The 22,399-nt window shown below is 44.2% G+C and overlaps 1 protein-coding gene across 5 annotated transcripts in view; it reads right to left on the bottom strand.

The window, feature by feature from the left end:
• Nucleotides 1–22,399, bottom strand: part of rbm33a (RNA binding motif protein 33a) — a 57,415-nt gene that overhangs the window by 10,207 nt on the left and 24,809 nt on the right. The window contains exons 6-15 of one of the 5 annotated variants that reach the window (XM_083778030.1): nt 16,112–16,258; nt 13,852–14,020; nt 13,350–13,579; nt 9,831–10,200; nt 7,446–7,507; nt 4,177–4,306; nt 3,290–3,654; nt 2,337–2,588; nt 1,848–2,156; nt 223–1,002 (exon numbers count right to left, since the gene is read on the bottom strand). In XM_083778030.1, the coding sequence (XP_083634156.1) occupies nt 223–1,002; nt 1,848–2,156; nt 2,337–2,588; nt 3,290–3,654; nt 4,177–4,306; nt 7,446–7,507; nt 9,831–10,200; nt 13,350–13,579; nt 13,852–14,020; nt 16,112–16,258 (2,814 nt within the window). The remainder of the gene's footprint in view (nt 1–222; nt 1,003–1,847; nt 2,157–2,336; nt 2,589–3,289; nt 3,655–4,176; nt 4,307–7,445; nt 7,508–9,830; nt 10,201–13,349; nt 13,580–13,851; nt 14,021–16,111; nt 16,259–22,399) is intronic. The other 4 variants (XM_083778032.1, XM_083778033.1, XM_083778031.1 and 1 more) reach the window with 4 other exon arrangements.

The following is a 22,399-nucleotide window of genomic DNA, read 5'->3' as shown; positions in this document are numbered from 1 at the left end:
ACAGACATCACAACATGTCATTCCCATAGGTTATAACACGTTGATAATAAAAGTGGCCCAGGAAGGGCAATCATTGGCATTTAAAAATAAATAATGAATTACATTTAAAAAAGGATGCTATGATACAAACATATTACGACTAAAATACAGCAACTTTTTGAGAGGAAAACGAACAAAATCAAATGAATAAATGACATTTTGAAATAAAGAAAAGAAGCTCACCGCTCCTGGAAGTTTGACCACTCGGACCTTCGGTGGGACCGGCGGGCAGTCAACACTCTTGGCTCGCTGCATCACAGTCCTTTTTACCCCAGGCTTCACCAGTGCTTGGCCCTGGGCGGTACCAGGGACTCCCTGGATGGGCATGATCCTTTGACCAGCCTGGGGCTGTTGGATCTGACCGCCGGGCTTGTTTAAGTTCTGTGGAGCAATGCTCCGTCTCTGCTGCTGTTGCTGCTGCTGCACAAATGGCTGGTTAGGACCAGGCCTAGGGCTTTGTTGCTGCAGCTGCGGGCCTCCCCTTCCCATCTGCAGCCGTGTCTTGACGTTGGGACGAGCCGGGGAAACGGCCTGAGGCGTGCCGTTGGGGGCGAAGGTGGCGCCCGCGTATATTTGAGATTGTTGGGGTCTAGGGGGGAACTGTGTCTGGGGTTGGGGTTGTGGTCGTGGTGTCTGGGGTTGGGGTTGCGGTCGTGGTGGCTGTTGATGTTGTTGGTGGTGTTGTAGGGCCTGTGGTGGTGGCTGTCGATTTTGCTGCTGATATTGTTGTTGTTGTTGTTGTTGCTGCTGCTGCTGCTGTTGCAAATGTTGGTTCTGAGATGAAGTGGGGCCTTGGCTCTGGGGGCCGGCCTGGGCGTTGAGTCTCTCCAGCAGCTCCCTCTTCCTGACGCCCGCCTGCATCTGCCTCCTCATCTCCTTCTTCCTCAGGATCTCCTGCCTCTGCCGCTTCTGCTCCTCGATCTTCATGCGGTACTGCCGTGTCTCCTCATCTTCATCAGGGTCCTGAGCACACAGAAACACAACAAAAAGCATCACGGTACTGCCGTGTCTCCTCGTCTTCATCAGGGTCCTGAGCACACAGAAACACAACAAAAAGCATCACGGTACTGCCGTGTCTCCTCGTCTTCATCAGGGTCCTGAGCACACAGAAACACAACAAAAAGCATCACGGTACTGCCGTGTCTCCTCCCCCCCCCCCCTTGGACCGGGACAACCGCAGCAATTGGCATGACATTGGCAGTTGTAATGAGTCGAAACCCCAGAGAAATATCTGATGGTATTGATCTTAGTTTTTTTTTCTCCTTTCTTCCAATGGACTGAACACGGTCTTTAATAACCTTATGATTAGGCCATTAATAAAACGGGAGACCTCTTCAGTGCACTAATGAGCTTAGCTGAGCTCACTAATTCAATGTTAAATTCAGACTGAATTAATTTAACAAGGAAGACCCATGGGGGTGGGGGGGGGACAACATTCAGTAAATCTCAGTCTCATCTACAGTTCTATTCTAATTTCACAGAGAATTACTGAATATAAAATAAAACGGAATACTCAGTCATCTTAACCTCTTTTGGTGTTGGCATTACGTTATGGTTTAGCTATTGAAAAATAGCAGATCTACAAGCTCATAGCGAGCTTGTAGGTCTGCTATTTTTGAAAAATCGAAGAACGACTGACAGAAACATAGCTTTTTCAGAAAACTGTCATTTGCAAACAGACATTTTTAGAATCTGATCTCAGGTCAGAATGGGTTAAGATATCTGTACTGAAAATACAGTAACAAATATTTTTACAATACAGTTAAATAAATACAATACATTTATCTCGCTGGCGCTGAGAATCTGACCTGTGGCGTGGGGTTGGACTGAGCACTTGGGATCTCCTTCCGAACCACCGTCCTACCCGCCAAGCCTGGCTGTGGCATCGTCGTCTTGGCAGCAACCTGGCCCCTTCCTCTGCCACCGCCAGGCATCGACGGAGCATTCTGCCCGGGTCGCACCCCTTGCGTTGCCTTGGCAACCGGCCTGAAATTGGGGGCGGAGGTGGGCCGGGCATTGTTCATGTTTGTATTGTCGGGTGCAACGGGGAGCTCTCGGAGGTTGCTGTTTCGCTGGGAAAGTATCTGGATTTGTTGCTTGGAGGCAGGAGGGTTCTGCTGGAACACAGAAGTAAAACATATATATGCCTTCATCTGTATTAGCGCAATGTTTCTTATGCTAGAGAGATATATGCACTAAAGTCATAAGAGACCGGCGTGAAAGTCAAAGCCGGGCGCCGATTTCAGCGGCGCATTGCAAAAGCATGGAGTAGAAATTGCTTCATGTTAATTTCTCACCATCATTGGCCTGATGGGAGCATTGCGCTGCTGGACGTTCTGGGGGCGGGGGGTCATTGGCCTGGTGCTGCCGTGCGGATGCTGCTGTTGGTGGAAGGGGTTCTGGCCGTGGTGCATCATGGGCCGCTGCTCGCTGGGGTTTAGCTGGTGCTGGTGGGGTAAGTCCTGCCTGTGATGTTGTTGCTGCTGTTGGTGCATGGGCTGGTGTTCATGGTGCTGGAGCTGGGGGAGAGGAGGGCCCTGCAATAAGCCCTTCACATGATGTAATACAATAAAGTGAGTGAAAGTAAGAAAAACAAAACATCTGAGCCTAAGCAAAAGCAGAATCTCTCCAAGAATGTTTTAGGTGTATCCCAGTTACCTACCACAATAATATTTGTTTAACTTTTAATATTCTTTCGAGTTTATATACTACTGCATATAATTAACCTCCAATGGGTGTCCTCATATAGCCGCATAGTACTATAACAGTGACTCTGCCACTAGAGGGCGCTCTTGTCTATGCATCTCCATTGCAGCCTCAAAAGGGGGACTCTCAAATAAACATGAGTCTTTCTCCTCAACGCTTCACTAACAGCGAATATACAACTAGTTTGGTTTATTTATGTGTTCATTAGTCTACTCTCCACCTTTTTAATAATAGCAAACCCGATTTCATGAAATTCATGAATTCACAATAGAAAAAGGATGCTTATTGTTTGCAGTGTGCAATAATTGTAAGAGACAATGGGAGGATGGCATTGAAAATATCACAGTAAGCGGATATAAATTAACATATGCTTGCTGGCGCATTCATGTTCAATTAGCGGAGGGACAGACAAATAAATAAACAGCATGCAGTTTTTGCGTAAACATGCCAGAATCACTTCATGCAACAAAAAACTAAAAAAAAGAAAGACAAAAAACCCACAAGACACGTACGTACACCTATATGGTTAGTAAATATCACTTACTCTCAGTCGTACCTGCATCCCAAACGGGAGCTGTGGCGGAGGGAAGGGGTTCCCTTGCTGTTGGTTGAAGGGCTGACGAGGGCCCCCCATGAAGGAGGGCCTGGTCTGGCCGGGGGGCCCGCCGCCGCCATGCTGATTCATGCCCGCCATGCCCTGGTGGCCCTGGGGAGGGAGGTTGGTGGGTCTAGGGGGCTCTCTCTGGAACATGCCGAGGAGGCCCTGGCCCGGCTGGTTGAAGGACTGCCCCGGCTGGCCGAAGCCCATGTGGCCCTGGCCCGGCAGCTGGTGCAGGTTGTTGCCGCTGTTCATCAGCGAGGCAGGGCCCTGGTGGTCAAACATGTGCTGCTGCCCTGGAAAGGTCCTCTCTGGGAGGAGAGGGGAAATAAACGGGGAGAGGAGGAAAGTGAACGACGACAACAACAAAACAAAGACGTCAAATTACTCTCACGGTTTTTGACCAGTCGTCGGTGAGCGTGTCAACGGCTGCCTCTCTGAAGGCAGGAGACATGAAAACACCTACGTTTCTATCAGCGGGGATCAAGTAAACAACCGTTTGTGTTATACTTAACTCTACAGTGAGTGGGAAAGAAGGGGAATATATGTGTCCAACGTGGCCTTCTGAGTGCTCATTCACATGTATGTATGTGCACATGCATATAACATGAGTTCTGCTAATAGAGCGGCACCAGAACGCTAGTAGCATACCCTGTAGGTATAACTGCCAGAGGTGATGCCCAGTAGGGTTAAATATGCTAAGAGGGAGCTTTTTTAACTCCTTTGGGGGCGGGGTGTGGGGCCTACCTGTGGTGTGTGTGTGTGTGTGTGTGTGTGTGCGCGTGCGTGGGCGCGCGTACGACAGATACAGCAGGGCAGGGTGTGAGACTCACCACCAATAAAGAAGGGCTCTCTTTCCTGGGGGCCCGGGGGCGGCTGGCCCCTGAAGGGCTCCATGTGATGAGGGGGCCGCTGGGGCTGGCCAAAATTATCAGGCACGTGCTGCTGGAAGTCTCCAGGTCCCTGGAAACACACACAACTCATGAATTATAGGCCATGCAGGGAATGCCATAATCACAAACAGATTAAACTAATGAAGAAAAAATGGGGATTTGGACTGGAGTGTTGCATTGGACGGCTGGTAATTGAATGGCTGGGGTCATTAAAAATGATGCCGATTGCCGAATCTTGCAAACATCAATATGCGTGCCAATATTTGAAGAAAAAAAAACCCTTAAGCGTGACTTTGTGAGTACTGCAAAATTGATGCTAGGTGGAGCTTTGTTTGCATGGAATTCAAAATGCCTGGGCATCTAACAAGGAAACAGGGCTTTTTAGACAGACAGACGTTATCAGTCCTTCGCTCCTTTGTTTCAACCATTTTGCACGTTCAAGGGCTTTCCAGCGCAGTGCATGCACCCCACTTCTACTTTTCAAGGAAAAACACCTAACAACCCTTTAATCCTTCCCTGGAATTAGAATCTGCCTTATAACAGTCTCTTTTATTCTCTTAAACATCCCGCCTGTGTTGAAAAATTAACCTGCTATTCAACACGTGGCACTTCCACAGATGGGGCTGCATACCTCCTCTGAGCCCATTGTAAATTACTTAAGATCCTATCAAGGCTTAATCCTTCTTTATTCCACTGCTGCCTGGCGGTATTTAGAGGGAGATGTGTTTGAATGCTAGAGGGGAACAAAGTCTCAAAAGTTGCTTAACCCATTCTGACCGGGCACCCATTTTGGTGTTGGCATCATGTTATGCTTTAGCTATTGAAAAATAGCAGATCTACAAGCTCATATCGCGCCACCGAGTGGCGCGATACGAGCTTGTAGGTCTGCTATTTTTGAAAAATCGAAGAACGACTGACATTTTTATAGAATCTGATCTCAGGTCAGAATGGGTTCATCAGGACCAGTGTGTGTCCGGCGGAAACCTCGTATGAATCTGATCTCAGGTCAGAATGGGTTAATAGAAAGTTAATCAAAGGGGCTTTATTCTGCGAGGGGATCACACTATTATTGTGGGCACTATCGCACGCATCTGCAAAGGTCATGCAGACAGGTTTGCGCAATGAGGGCTCTGGTGTCCACATAATGCCTCTGGAATAACATGGCTCATCCTCTGGTTGTTAATCCTTGATAAACAGACTGAGGGGTGTTCAATATGTAACTGATGCCGTGTGTGATAGCTCTCAGCAAAGGAGAGCGTTGGCCAAAGACAAATGTCATACAAGGAAATCAGTGGCCAAATTTAATAGAGAATATAATTTAGGGATTAAAAGTGCCATTTAGTTTTAGGGTCTTGCAAGGGACTATTTGCAGTTAATTGTTTGCTAAACTGTATGCAGACTTGCAGAGATGGTAACTTTTTTCACCTGTGAACAAAGGCCTAAGGAGAAGAATAGGAAATAATCAATATTGTATGGAAAAGTGTTTGTGTGTGTGTAGTCTTCATGAAGCCATTTTGTGGGTAGACTGAACATCAAAATTGATTATATATTCTGGATTCTAGATTAATATTTCAGGGCCACTCTCCACAAGCAAAATATTTAAATGCGCTCATACTAGGGGCTATGACCCCCATTTTGGAATTTCTTTTTCAACAATTAAATTTGATGGGATGATAATGTATGATAATCGCAGGTAATCTGGTACTCCGGGGGTAAATGGAATGTTGCCGGGTGGTATGTCACCAGAATTTCAAACGGTGTCCTTGGCAACAGCCATCTAACCGCGATTGACCAACAGGGGAATCCAGCACTATGCTGCCCATCATCAGCCCTGTTGTTGCCCTCCAAACCCCGCCTCACACCCTCCGTTAAAGGGCGGGTGGGCACTGGGCAGCTTGCTGTAACTGCACTATAAACACCCATAATCACTCGCTTCTGAGATATAGGCACTGGGTGAAGCTCAATATACAGAATTGCAATTTCCTTTCCCCCCCTCATTTTAACCCATTCTGACCTGAGATCAGATTCTAAAAAATGTCTTCTAAATCCTGACAGCTTTCTGAAAAAGCTATGTTTCTATGTCAGTCGTTCTTCGATTTTTCAAAAATAGCAGACCTACAAGCTCTTAGCGCGCCACTCGGTGGCGCGCTATGAGCTTGTAGATGTGCTATTTTTCAATAGCTAAAGCATGACATGATGCTAACACCAAAAGGGGTTCCCGCCCAAAATGGATTAAACACAGAGACACAAACATGCCTGGTTCTTTTGTTTGTAAATCCAGCCCAAATCACAATTGGATGCAGCTATTTTCCCCAATAGCTGATTTGCATAAATCCATATAAAATGCCCCTTCCAGGAAAATGTCAGTAGCGCCAGCGCCACCTGATGCCTGGGTATCATTAGCTGGAAGGACAGAGTAACTTAAGGCCCTTTGGCTGGCTGGCAAGCCCGTTCTCCCCTGATGCAGTAATCACTTCTAAGGGATTCCCATCATCTCTTGCATGGTTTCTTTGTTGCTGAAATAAAGAACCTCCTTTTTACAGGCAAGCTGGTTGAGTTAAACCCCCCTTTTCTTCGACGTGAAATTTGGCCTTCAGAATGTGTAGTACAAAAAAGGCAAGATGCCCCCACATCGATCCACCAACCACTGGCATATTTTATTAATTTCCAAAACAGCGTCCCAAATATCAGCTTTGAGGCACAAACTGAAATTTGTGGAAAGTGACATTTTGCTGGCCGCATATCTTGGGTTTCAGGATTCCATTATGTCTGAGCGCCACCAGCCCATCCATGAAGAGTTGTTAAGTAAGCCCTGCACCACCGCCGCCCGACTCCAAAAGTCCATCCGGCTCTAAAGTCCCCTATCAAGCATTTCAGTTGCACAGATAGACTCGTATCGGTGTTTTACAGATTTGCTATAACAGTATTTTGGCCGGGGCGGGCAGTCTAATTGGCGTAATGATATTGCCCTCACAAAAGAGACACGCTAACCAATGTGATGGAGTAAAGGGGGGGTGGGAGTTTGGGGCGGAGACTAGCCCATTCTGGATCTACAAGCTCATACGAGCTTGTAGGTCTGCTATTTTTGAAAAATCAAAGAACGACTGACATAGAAACACAGCTTTTTCAGAAAACTGTCAGGATGTAGAAGACATTTTTTAGAATCTGATCTCAGGTCAGAATGGGCTAGTGGAGCAGCTGCTACTCACAGGGAACCTCTGAGGACCCTCAGCAGGTCTGGGCTGGCTCTGAGCAGGAGGCAGCAAGGGCACTGCAATGAGAGAGAACGACATGGGTGGAGGGGGAGGAGGGGGGACGAGATTAAAATGAGGGGCAGGTGAGAGAGAGAGAGAGAGAGAGAGAGAGAGAGAGAGAGAGAGAGAGAGAGAGAGAAGGGGAAGCAAGATTAAAATGAGGGGCAGGTGGGTGGGAGTGAGAGTGAGAGTGAGAGTGAGAGTGAGAGAGAGAGAGAGAGAGAGAGAGAGAGAGAGAGAGAGAGGGGCGATAGATGAAAGGAAGGGTCCATTAGACAACTGTGTGTTAAAGGCTGTTACGCAGGCATGAATAATCATGATTGGCCATATCTTTATACAGCAATTACATAGGTCAGGAGATAAATGTAGAAGATGGGCAGAAGATTGCATTAAACCCACTCTCGATGCGTCCAAGTAACGCACACTATTTTACCCTGACAAAATATATAAATCTACTGTATAAGAATCACCATTTTGTCGGTGCATCTGCAAGGTGAAATTCACCATGCATCTACGATCACGGCCAATAATCAGTGGTGGTTAGTGGTTACTTCTGAACACACCAGTGGTAGCAACTTGCTACCATGCAATTCAATATTTGGTTAATTAGACCTAAATGGATAGCCATGAATTGTCGTGTACATGGTAGGGCTGACCTTAGATTACGTTTTTGATGATCGACGCTTCGATATAAATTTGTTTCGATCTTCGACGCTTCGAAAACGGGGGGGGGGGGGGGGGGGGGGTGCGATACGAGGTGCGAGGTGCGCACCTTAAACAATAGCGGAGAGAAAGGCATGCTTGGATTGGTCTCATTTATTTAAAACGATAAGCATTGAAGCAACAACTGTTGCAGCCTTCATGAAAGCAGTGACGCACAAATAATTAGGCTTAATAAAACATTCGACCGTAACAAGTCAACTGCCTGACGCAGGCATTACCTCTCAAAAAAAAAAATATATAGCCTATAATCAAAGCTTCTCTTCCGATTGAAACTCAGATGTGAAAACACCAAAAAAACCACCAGTCCTGGAGCTCCAGGCGCGCTAATTTGCGCCGCGGTCTACGCCGCTCTCAGACCCTTCCGACGAGGCTCTTTCTTGGGGTAGAAAAGTGTGGATGACCGCGGCTCAAATTAGCGCACCCCTGTCCCATGCGTGAAATCTCGCCGATTTTTCTCCCCATTTGCGCCATCCCGTATGTGATACGCCAATTTCTTGTCACATAGTTGACACTGTACACCACTTGTTCTTTGTTCTCCTTGCATATTCTAAAATGCAACCACACTTTAGATTTCTTTTGTGGCGGCATGAGTGCAGGGCAGGCTGCTGTGTGTGTGTGTGTGTTGACTTCCTTGTTGTTACCACGAGTAGTGAGGGGGAGAGGGGAGGAGGCGTTGCGGTGCTGCGAGGCGCGATCATGGCTCGCGGACCAAATGGGGCCGTCTCGCGGACCAAAATCGGCCGCTTTTTTAAAAATTACTATTCGATTCAAAATTTAAAAATGGATTCCCGTGCGTATCGATTGAACATCGATTAATCGATTTTTTTGGGTCAGCCCTAGTACATGGTATGCCGTGTACCCACTGCATCCCTAATTAGAAGCATCACATTCTGTGATAGAGTTCAGAATGGAAAAGTGAAAATAGTACATTTTCATGTTTTGAGGATAATCTCATGCAGAATTTGGCACATTCCATTTCTACCAACAGAAATGTCTGTCCCGCAGCTTGTCATTGTATTTATTTATTTTTTTGCCCATCAAAGTCAGGCAAGCATTTGATCATGACTAAAGGATATCCCTGATCTTTGAGTATAAGTCTTTTCTAAAGCACAACAAATGAATCACCCACTCCCTACAGAGCAATGTAACACACAAGACACACAAGAGCATGCACACACACACACACATGCACACGCACGCAAGCGCGCGCGCACGCACGCACGCACAGTCTGCACACATAATTCCAATTGTAAACTGGACAGACAGGTCAGATAAAACCATCTCAGGGAATAAAATGGTGATGCTGCCAGGGGGGAAAAAAGGAGGATAAACCCATTACTGGCTGGGAGACATATTCATGTGTCATTCAACCAAACCAAAGAAAATGACATTCTAATCCCAGACACCTCTCAGAACAGAGCGAGGCTAACTGCCAACCGGAATGGCATCGTGTTTCCGCTACGGAGCAACACATCGCACTGATCACAAGACCCTAAAATAATTTACCGCTGGCGAAAACCATATACTACTAAACGAGAACCGACTTCACACACACACACACACACCAAAAAAATATCTATGTACAATTTAAGACGCCTGATGGCGTTTTGAACCTACCTTGCTGGGCGGGGCTGGACGTCGGCGTGGGGCCTCTGAAGTGCGGGTTGATGTGGATGTTTTTGGACTGTGGAGGCTGCGGGGGCTGCTGCTGCTGTTGGCCAAAGTTGAGCGGCGGAGAGTTCATCATATTGCGCGGCGGCGGCGGCTGCTCCATCTGCGGGCGTGGCTGTGGCGGCGGCGAGCGGTGGGTCAGGTGCGGTGGGGGCATGAGCGGCTGCAGGGGCTGCTGGGCCAGCGGCCCGCCGTGCTCCTGGAAGGGTGGGGGCCCTCGGGGGCCCGACGGCTGGTGGTGCTGCTGGTGGTGCTGCTGCTGGTGGTGATGGTGCTGGTGGTGTGGAGGATGGTGATGACGAGGAAGAGGCATTCGCTGATGGGGAGGAGAGTCAAAAACAAACAGTCACAGTGAATTACTTCCTCAAAGCAATCTGCTTTCACTAGGAACATGGATGCTTTAGTCAGACGCATGCCCTAATAATATATAAATTAAGGCACATAATTCACTTAAAGGGTTTTCTATGTAATTTGATAGCATTCGTTAAAGTTCTGGTTACCCATGGAGCTGATCACTATTGCCCCATTTCATTATTTCCACTTGCTGCTGCTTGCAATAAGCAATTAAATGGACCCAATGAGAATAAGAGACCGATCATAGGAGCTACCATCTTTTTCTCTGGCCTTGCTAAATTAACAGATACATTCATTCCCCAAATTCCCCAACATGTAGATTCTACGTAATGATTCCTGCAATATTAATCAATCATTCACAAATCCCTCGACTTTCCAGTTCTTCATCGGAACTTTCTCTTCCCCAGATAGTGATGCTTTCAAAAAGGCCTTGAACGAACTGACAAGCAATTCACTGTAAATGAAAGGATTATATGCTAGGAGAGATATCCAATAATAAAAGCCCACAAGGAACAAAATCCTGGGCAAAGAGCAAACTTAACACAAATGTGTGAAAAACCAAATTAGAAGAAGGGCTCCCTGACTAACGACGTGGTCACCCGCGCTGCTGGCCAATGGAGAGCCATGTCGCTACGTGGCGGCCATCTTACTTCGGTGCAGCATAACATTGAGTCTATGGGGCATGTACTTTTTAAATAACCATAACTTGCAAAAAGAAAATACCGATTTTCAAACAGTTTGGTTTGTTATAAACATCATAGACGTCTGCATACTTATGCTTTTATATGACGTTCATATAAAAATCACACCCGTGTGAACTGAGTGTTGCAACTCCCCTCTCCACTCTCCCCCTGCCTCTCTCTCTCTCTCTCTCTCTCTGTAATTAGCAGGCAACAGTGCAACACTATCTCTCTCTCTGTTTCTGGCACAACAGCGACACTTTTGCCCCTACTGGTACTCTAAACTCTAAACATAGTCACATAGGTTAGGACATAGTCACATAGGTTAGGACGGACATTGCTGTTCCTAAGAGTGGTTGCACCACTCAAAAACATAACATTAAGCAGATAATCATAGCCACGTTGATAACGTTTGTAATAAACCAACCCGTTTGTAAATCGTTATTATTACTGGATTAAATGACAGATTTTCGGGTTGTGGAGAGAAAAACGGATTCTCGCGCCCATGGCTAGATTGGGTTAATTTGGTATGAAGCTGTATAAATGGAATATGGCCAAATGATTTGCTATAATCCATATATCAACAGTCATAAGGAGGTACAGAGTGGTTTAATTGACTTTTTTCCCCATGAACACATACGTAGGTCTTGGCTAGCGAGCTGAAAATCATACTGAGCAAATACGTTGTTGTATTTGTGATGCTTGACAGAAGGTATGAAGTAAACCCAGAGGAGAACCATTTCAAATCATCTTATCCACTGAAGCCTGTGCGCTCACTTCCAGCTAATCTTTAAGAGCGGTGGGTTAAGATGCATTACGCCATGTAGCAAAACAATAGATTATCCCCTTAGCAGGTGTTCAAATGGATTTCCAATTTATGTCCACGGCAATCTACCTTAGATACATTTTTTTTCTTTTACACAATAGTTAGATCCAGATAATAAGCAACCCACTGTATGATCACACAGGAGGCCAGCACAAGATATAGTCATAATAGTAGTTCTCAACTTTTTCATGTCAAGGAAGGACGTCATCTACAAGCTCATTGTGAGCTTGTAGTTCAGCCATTTTCAAATAGCCGATGTATTAAAGTGGTTGAACTGATATTAATTTAATATATTATTATTTATTATTATTATTATTAACAATAATAATATAATTTAATTAATATATTATGGACAAGGGCTATGGAGAAGTGAATTCACCATTTGTCAGCCTTCTGATTGGTCCCTGACTGACTAACCAGCAGGCTCTTTCTGCCTTGTTCTAGCGAGCAGAATGAATCAATAATAAGCAGACTTGGCAACCTGACTGTAGAAAGTAACAGTACAGTAAAGAACCTGGGGGTTATTATTGATTCTGAATTGAATTTTAATTCACACATTAATCATGTTACCAAGATTGCCTTTTTTCACCTTAGAAATATTGCACGAATCAGAGCCTATTTGTCCTTGGACGATGCAAAAAAGCTAATCCACGCCTTTGTTTTTTCTCGGCTTGACTACTGCAATGCGCTCTTGTCAGGACTGCCTAAGAAAACAACTGACAGACTACAACTTGTCCAAAATGCAGCAGCTAGAGTTGTAACTAGAACTAAGATGAGAGAACATATTACTCCAGTTTTCACTGCACTGGCTTCCTGTTGTTTTTAGGATTGATTTTAAAATTATTTTACTCGTCTATAAAGCTCTCAATGGTCTCGCACCTCCCTACCTACTTGACTGCCTGCCTAAATATGTCCCAAACCGGCCCCTAAGGTCCTCCACTGCTGGCCTGCTCGCTTTGCCTAAAAAAATAGCAACTAAAAAATACGGGGAAGCAACTTTTTGCTTCTACGGGCCGTCGGCATGGAACAAGCTCCCACTGTACTTTCGTCAGGCAGCCTCTGTAGACATTTTTAAAGCTCAGCTTAAGACCCACCTCTACAACATTGCTTTTAAGTGATCTTTATTTTTTTTGCCTTATTTTATCTGTTCTTATCTTTGTACCATTGTCCTATTGTTTTAACTGCTTGCCTGTTTTAATGCTGTTTTGTTTTGCTTTTATTATCTTTTCTGCTCTGTAAAGCACTTTGAGCTACATTTATGTATGAAAGGTGCTATATAAATAAAGTGTATTATTATTATTGTTCCGCCTTGTTTATGTTGAATTTGCTAAAACATAATTTTTGGAAAAAACCAGTCACCATGCTGACCTGTGATGGTACTTTTTACTGACGCCAAGTTTAAAATAATTGAATGCACAGAATATCAATACGAAGCAACTGAAAAACCTGTTATTTTAATGGTAGTGGATGGAGAGAAAGGATTTTTGTCCAACCACGGAAAACAGCAAACAATGGGTGCGAAGAGAGGCCCAACCACGGGCGGGACTTGACAAAGGGTGAATTGTAGACATAAACCCACTGCAAGGACATAACTGGGTGATGTACCTGCATGCCCATGTTTCCCATGTTTCCCATCAGTGGAAACCTCTGGTTATTCATTCTTCCTCTCCCGCCTCTGTCGCCCCTGAAGTCCATCATCCCGAACCCTGGGAAGCCTCCGCGGCCTCCTCTTCCTCGGTTGAACCCTCTTCCCCGACCTCCGAAGCGGTCCTGTTTCCTCTGCCTCTCCTGCTCCTCAAATTGCATCAGGTCGGCCTTGGCCTGCTCCGAGAGCTCTGTCAATAAGAGAGAGAACAGGAGCATGACGTTGAAGTACTCAAGCATCAAGTTGAACATGTTTCTTTCCTTATTTGCCTTCCGGGCTACGGATAGAATGTGACACTCTGTAATAATCAGCAAGGCTGAGGCAAGCAAAGCAGCATTAGGCCTACTATAGTCTTGAAGGAATATAAGCAGGAGAAAACAGAAATAAAAATGAGTATCAGTGGCTTCAATTAGGGTGATTCTTTATGCAAGAGACGTGATCCAAGACAGAACTGAAAAGTACCCAGTGTTTCAGGGATGTTCCTCCGTTTCCCAGCTGCATCTGCCAGCCGCACGACAGTGCCATCCTTGCGCTCCGATTTGAACCTCAATCGACCAGACTCTTCGTCCTCATCCTCCTCTTCGTCAGATTCCTCCTTCGCCTCTTCCTCTGGTTCGGCTTCATTCTCGACCTGGAATAATGACACCGAAATGGTTGGAGGAAATCCATTCCCAATTGTACCGTTTACCATTTGATTTGCCCTTGATAAGACAATTGGAAAGTTTTATTTTAAAATAAGTTACGATTGCAAAAGGGGCTGCACAAGACACAGAAATGAAATCAAAAACACATTGTGCTGTTGTCTAAGATTTCGGAAAACTCACAATAATTAGAGGCTTGCATTATATTGCAATGTAATAATTATATCATAATAACCTTAACCAGCTATAATCAAGAAGTGTATTGTTGTGTTAGCAGCACTATTCTAGACACTGCTTGCTGGCTGGCTGGCTTCCTTTGCCTTTCCTTATTCATTCGCCTAAAATGTTAAAATGTGAAATACTTCCAAACAGCTCACATGCTGTTTTCTCTTTGAATGAGGTTGACACTCCGCACAAAAGACAAGTCAAATCACACGAGGGGAGTGGTTGAAAGAGGAAGCTCCATTTGGATTGACTTTTGTCCAGAATGGCACCTCATATTTGTCAATCAAAACAGACCATGGAGGCTTCATGCACATGTCATCTTTATCAAGCTAAAACCGCACAGACTGTAACAAGACCCACTATATATATTCAAGTGGAACAAACGGGATGGGTCAAGTGATGAGAGCTGAGAGAGCAGCAGTGTGAGTGCGAGGTGGGGTAGCTCCATGTGGACAACTCTGTTTGTGTTGTATGTTTGAGTGTAGCCTGTGTGTTGCTGTCAGAGCAAGAACAATGCATGTTTTTCCTTGACTTTTGCCCAGTATATATTGTATCGTTACATTATTTAGACTTTTATTAAACAAGTATTCATTCTTACTCATATAGCCAAATAGCTGTATTGGTGAAGGTTGTGTACTAGAAAATGGTAGAATCGCAGAGAATGTAATCATCTGCCTATTTACGACATTGAGCAACGAACAGCAAGTGAAATAACTGTGCTTTTTAAGTAACACAATATATGCCCAAGACATCCACAGACATCCTAGGAACTACCGCGTGTAGTGCCCAGGATGTCTGTGGACGTCTTTGTAAAAAATATATATATATAATTCTTCAAAATGTGGGCACCCCACTACGCTCGCTATTTTGAAAGAATGAAAGGGCACAAATTTAACAGTGGGAGAATGGCGACTCTGGGCGATACAAATGTCCTAGTGGGCGTTCCTGCTGTCATTACCTATGTCCTCGTATTGGTGGTATGAAGGGTAAACAAAGCAACACATGAATTTGATTGGCTATCCCCGGACTATGTCGTCCAAAGACAAAATATTTTCATGTTTTAGGGAGACCTTCCTCCACCCACTTTCGACTATCGCCTCTTCGCCTGCTATCGCCGGTAGTTGGCGGGTCCCATTGACAAATAACGCAGTAATCCCAAAACAGTAAATCTGAAAGCTTTATATGGCATTTAAGTTATTGGTACAACAAGAGGTATCAGTAAAGACTTTGGCAAGAGACCTTAAAGCTAATTCATACTAAAAATATTTTAGCCCAATGGTTCTCGAAATGGGGACTTTAATTTAAGGTTAATATAATATAATGAAAACATTTACCACTCCATTTTATGTTTACAAGCTCAAAATGTCACATTGTGAGCTTGTAGATCTCCTATTTTTGATATCCCACTACCAGAATCAGAGGCAACGTCGCTGTGTGCGTCAGCTCATCACTGTCTGACCAAATTTGCCACAGACTGATCACTTCTATGTCTATGATCTATGCTTATTATCCCGCCTTCAATGTTTTCACATAGTGTACAGTTAATATAAAACCATTATTCAGGCACATTTCAGCTACCTCTTTTGCCCATTCTTCGCAACATCATCAAACAGCGGCGCGCACCAATGGTAGCATCATTCTACAGGCCAGTGAGGCCACAGGTTTCTGCGTTACATTTTCTTTTTTATTTGTGTGGCACTAGAGTGAGTTTGAATTGAATAATTGTGAATGCAATTTCCATTTTGAAACACAAATCTTCTCTTACCATGGCACAAAATCTTTTCAGATTTCAGCCAAATTCAAATCAATTTGGTGGTCGTGGACATGAACTCTTGAGAACCATTGCTTTAATCTACCTCTGCCCCAGCATCCTCTTCCTCTTCTTGCTGCTGCTCCTCCTCCTCTCCCCCCATCTCCCCCGCCTGGTCTTGGGGAAGCGCCTCCTGTTCGACTCCCTGCTCGCCTAGTGTCACACCAGCGTAGCTTGTTGCATAAGCATCATCCTGACAACCATAAATGGAAATCCATTATTTGTTGGCGCTAATTAACAAGGACTGATCATTCACATTTCAATCAGCACAATGGAAGAAATTGGTTGCACTGTGACGGTCTTCTCGTTCACCCCGGTGGCTTCACTATTCAAGTTTATCAATTCAATATGTATTACGTATTAACTTAATTTCCACCAGTATTAATTAATCAATAGTGTATTGCCAAGGTTTTATCGCGCGTAACACTTACATTGAAGAGCCAAATATCCTAACCTCATGTTACAATGACAAAATGCTGTGTGAGGCGTCTTGACCGGTTGTTGTTGTCTCGGTCGGTGGTGAAAAATCCCGACCGCGAGTATCACAGCGCCTGCCACAGGCCGTTGAAAAACCTTGTCTTCCCCAGAAACGGCGCAAGGAATGTCGTTTCTGAGACAGAGGGCTTTGAATGCAGCCCATACAATACAAGTGGATGCGCACGCATCTTCAAAATGGCTGCGGCCACTGTCCCACTTTGAGTGTTATGCTAACGAACGGTAGCTAATGATTCGATCGGATCAAAAAATTGATTAAAGAATATAAACCCTGGAAAACGTAGGTTCCGGGTCTGGCAGGCTAGGGTACTAATTTAACCCTACGGTTTCGCCGGGTTTGGCGTACTCCGTGTTAAGACAAATACAAGCATAAGGATATCCAATGACATCCTATAGTATTGAAACCATTATCCCAGATTTAATAGCTTTGAATATTTACAGTCGAATATTTATCATCAGAAAACTCTGAGGGTAAAAAAGGACTTAAAAAAAGAAAACTCTGAGGGAAGTGTAAAACAAAGTGCATAAAATAATCTTTGATTAATCGTAATCAAGGTAAAAGTTTGAAATAGTTGAAATATGGGACATAAGATATAGTGCTGCCAACGAATATTCTATATTCGAACAAATTTTCGCGACTGACCGCATATAACGTTACTGAGCAGTTGTTGTCGCGAGATCACAGTAGCTTGCTTCCGCGTCAACGCAGGGAAACTAAAACAAAACACAGCGCACATCATATGTCAGGAGCCGAGCAAGTTAGCAACATTAATGATGGCAGCAGCAGCAGTCAGTTCTTCCTCGCAAGAGGATCCGCGACGAGTGATTTTCACCCCGGGCAATCTTAAAAGTGCTGTATGGAAGCACTATGGCTTTTGGTCAGTAAACGGGGAAATTGTTTCAAAGAAAAAAGGTTGTTTGCAAGATATGCAAGTCGGAGTTAGCCTACCACGGCTCAACAACCAACATGGCTAAACATCTCAAAAATATACATCCACCAGAGCATGAGGCATTGTCAACACCGAAACCAAACAAACAACCACGTTTGAGTGAATACTATTCCCCGCCTGTGGCAAGTTCTCTCACTCCAGCGAGGCAAGAGGCTGTCACAATGAAACTTAGTAAGTTCTTAGCAAAGGACATAAGACCACTCAGTTTGGCTGAAGGGCTGGGGTTCAGGGAGTACGTTCGGGAATTGGAACCGCGATGACCGCAGTGACAAGTAGAGTTGGCGAGCTGTACGACAGCACCCTAGAGAATATCAAGATAATGGTCAAAGACAAGCCTGTGGCTCTTACAACTGACGGCTGGACATCCATTGCAACATGTGCCTATGTAACTGTAACAGCCCATTGGATTTCAGACGATTGGAAAATGCACGAAGTCGTTCTTAAAACACCAGAGCTGAAGGGAAGTCACACTGCAGAAAATGTTGCAGGATGCATTAAAGGCGTTTTGGATGAATTCAACATAGACAGGAAATCTGTGACTGCTGTTGCTACCGACAATGCGCTGAACTATGTCAATGCAGTGGAGAGTCACCTGCTGACTAGCCTGACCCAAACAGAGACATTTCTCGTCTAGAGGGGCGGGTCGCGCCTCAGAAATGCGCGCACCCTGATTGGATCTCATCGATCTGTCCGTCACCCCCGGCCCCTCCTCTCCCCCTAGTGCAGCGTACGTCACATCATTTAGAGCGACGCCCACCCGGAAGGGTTGACTCCCACTTTTAGACTGGTTCAGCCCACGGCTTTTTCCAGGCTTTCATCTTTCGCGCAGACGAAATGAAAGCCTGGGTATCGAGGCTACCTGCTGACTACTAACATACCGTGTGTGGCACACACCATAAACTTGGCTGTGCGTAAAGGCCTGGGCGTCAGAGCCATTGAGAAACCCGTGAGCAGGCTTAAAATGGCAGCAGCTCATTTCAATAGGTCGTGCACCGATTATGAACTCCTGCAGGCTAAACAAATACTGTTCGAATTAGACAACCAGAAGTTGATAAACGACTGTCCAACGCGTTGGAATAGTACTTACGACATGATCTGTGTGGCTGCAAAGCAGCAAGCAGCTGTATCAGCCGTCATCTTCGAGAAGAAACTGTCCAGCATGGAGCTGAGCACAGACGAATGGACCCTTATGGAGGAGGTGAGAAGTGTATTGTATTCCGATTATGAAATTATTTAAAATGGGTAGAATTGGGTATTTTATTTGTATTTTCTTTCCGTGAATTATAACGTTAAATAATAAATGAGCTGTATAAAGCAAACCTGTACTGCGTTAATAGTAATAATAATGCCCATTTGCGCAATGATAATTATTTACATTTAACAGGTGCGAGACGCCCTTAAGCCCTTCAAAGTGGCAACAGAAGCGATGTCAACGGACAAGTATCCAACTGCATCTGCTGTACTACCTCTGCAACACATCCTGATCTCTCAGCTGAACAAGAGGCGAGACCCACTGCTCAGGGCAGAACCAGATGCACTGAAAGAAATGAAGGGAAAGATCATCACCGACCTGCAGAAGCGGTACGGCCATGATAGCAATGGGTTTAAGCTGCTCAACAAGGCCAGTTACCTGGATCCACGCTTCCATCGCCTCGTTCACTTAAACGCGGGACAAAAACGAGAGGTAGGCCTCTCTATAGTATATAGCAGATCTACAAGCTCATATCGCGCCACTCGGTGGCGCGATATGAGCTTGTAGATCTGCTATTTTTAAATAGCTAAAGCATAACATGATGCTGACACCAAAACGGGTGCCCGGTCAGAATGGGTTAAGTCATTCCTCTGTGTAAAAAAAAGAAAAAACCTCAGTAAAACACTGTTCTCGTTCTCGGTCGGAATTGTGTATTTAATTTTAAAACAATGCAAAGAAATTAAGACTGCACATTTTTTCCCTTCATTTTATTTAAACGAAAATGTTATGTGTAGGCATTACTAGGCAAGTATAGTACTGATTAATTTGATGATGGGTGACTAGGGATGTCAGTAACGGATAGTTTCCCAGCCGGTTAGCCGATAGGATTAACCGGGTCATTAACGGATAGTGGTTGATCTTTTTTTATTTTTTTTTAATAGGCTACCCCAAATGTAATATGCATGTATAGGATACATAATTAAAGTTGGTAGACGAATGTTATACATTTATTTACGCTCCTTTTTAAAAGACAAACAAAAAAGCAACATTTAACAATATAAATAAATTGTTGTCAATAAACAACGCATCGCATCTGCAATTCTGCATGATGCATGCATCTGCGTGTCTACAGTACAGAGGTCCGCCAGTTCTAGTCCAAAACATAAATAAATCCAGTCCAGATCTGAGCACCTATACCTATAAAGCCACTGGACGCATGGGCTAAGCCTTTTTTTATTATTAAGGAAGATTAGTATGCATGTCACCGTGTTCTGTTTGTTGACTTTTCGCTGACGAGAAAACCCTCAAACATCGATAGCACATGGCTAACTTTTGATAGCCGTAAGCCGTGCCAGTGTGGAGACGGTAGGAGGAGGAGGAAGCGGCAGCGGCTGTAAACGCCAATAATGGATTTAATAATGTAGGTCTCTGCATTGATACGGTCGACATGTGTTAATCTCGTCTCGCTGTCACTCGCTTACATTTTGACCACCGCAAAGCTACCGTTGTAACTTGTAGCCAACTAGCCATTGAAGTACAACAGAGAACGGGGACATTGAGGGGGCAGAAAACAGAGCCCGAGCGCTGTTCATACAGCCTGGAGTGTGACAAGGTGGGCGGCGCAAATAGCAATTTTAGGCATGTGTGCAACATGACAACTGTTTTAAAGTATTGTACAGTGACAACTACAGTCTCTGTAATGTTTATGTTGTACTATTACTAAAAACTATCTAAAATAAAGGGATTTAAGATCAGAACACGCATTTATTATTATGCAAATTAACCGTTAAAGCTGATAAAAAATATCAGGATGTTTAACGGGACAGTCACCCTATGGGTGACTGTCCCATTTAATTAATTAAGTGTTCCGACTCGGCAGCAGCAAATGCGCACATTGCGCAGAGAGAGAGAGAGAGCTGCCCGCCTGTGTTGAATAAATAGTTAAATACATACATCTACACACAATTGTGTTGAATTGATGGGTGACTGTCCTATTTCATTAAGTGTTCTGACTCAGTTTTCAGCAGCAGCAGCAAATGCGCACATAGAGCAGGAGAGAGCTGCCCGCCTGTGTTGAATAAATAAACACATCTACACACTACAGTTGGTTATGTCTCATGTTGTACAGTATTGGTTTAAATATAATGATATAGAAATCCGAATGGCTCGAATTGAAATCCGAAATCCGAATGGCTCGAATTGCTCAAATCCACGTGGGTTTTTATAACGAATATCCAAATCCAATTTTTGGACAATTACGGCAGCACTAATAAGATATGGGTGTATGAGTCAATAGTACTGTTCATTCAAGGTTGCTACAATACGTTTCCCATATATATCCAATATATGCAGAAAAATGCCACCTTGCGAAGGTTGGAAATGTCAATCTCTTTATGAGGAAAAAAACTAACAAACACATTGAAATGTTATGGTTGGGATTTGGGAGGACCACTGCGGTGCCCCAACAACCCCCCAACACACCACCCAATCATGCATTACCATAACATTGTAAGCAAGGCTTCATTACCATTCCTGGCAGCATTTGAAATTCAATGAGATGTAAATGTTTGGCATGATATACAGAAATACATGAGAAGATAATAAATAAATAAAACACCCCTCTCTGGTTCAATGATGGTGAAACTATCATCGACTGACTCTTTCACAAATCACTTTCATTGGCTCGTCTCTTTATGTTCATGACTCTAAGCGGGCAATGTCACATACACTCACTCACACATTCTGGGAGATGATGACAAGTCCATTTATGTTACTCCAAAACAAAAACTAAATAACCTGTCTCACCGTAATAGCTAATCTCCTTCCAAAACAAAAATCATACAAATCTTTCTGTACGTCCTTGGTCTATGCTGACCAACAAGTTGGACCCAATGAATACACATCATGGCCATCTCATATTGACAAATACACACTTTCCCCCCCTTTTTTTGCAGAATACTGATAGTTAGACACAGCTATCCCTAAAGTAAAGATAGTCTCAAGGATTTCACCAGATGTATTGAAGAGTGCTTCTGCGCTGCAAGACAATACTCGATTTAGGAAGCTGGCTGGAACACCGTGTTCTCTACCAAAGAAAAAACATCCTCTCTGAACTGATTCTCGAGCAATTTGGATAGTGCAGTCACCAAGATCACCATTTGAACTACTTCGTCAATTAACTGCCCATTCCTTGCATCCTTGACTAATGCACAACTGGGATATTTTAAACCCGATATGTTATTCAATATATTACTTTAGCACAAAATATAGGCTTTTCTAAACCAAGCCCTCATTCAAAAGTTATGTAGGCGGCTGTCATTCAAAAGAGGGCAAAGGTGTAAAGGTGGAATACAACAGCTCCATCCACATGCACTGAGTGAAGTCGCATGAAAGGAATACCAAGACAACAGTAGCCTAATCATAAAGATGGACGGACAAAGATTAAGAGACTAGTAAGGGAGGCCCAGGCTGTCAATCTCGCCTCAGGGCCCGTGGAACAGGCCATTTCATTATGATTTTCATCTCTGGACTGGGACCCCAATACATTACAGACATGTTTACAATATTTTACAATAGTAGCTACTTATATTTTGTTATTGGTTATTGATTATTTATTTAAGAAGCACTGTTATGAACCAATATATCCTTTATTTTTTCGCCTTGAAAAAAAAAAGTATTCATTGTTTTAATTGATGGC

The sequence above is a fragment of the Protomyctophum parallelum genome, assembly GCF_964188405.1.
Source record: "Protomyctophum parallelum genome assembly, chromosome: 12".
Classification (NCBI taxonomy): domain Eukaryota; kingdom Metazoa; phylum Chordata; class Actinopteri; order Myctophiformes; family Myctophidae; genus Protomyctophum; species Protomyctophum parallelum.
This window is presented reverse-complemented; position numbering and strand designations above follow the sequence as displayed.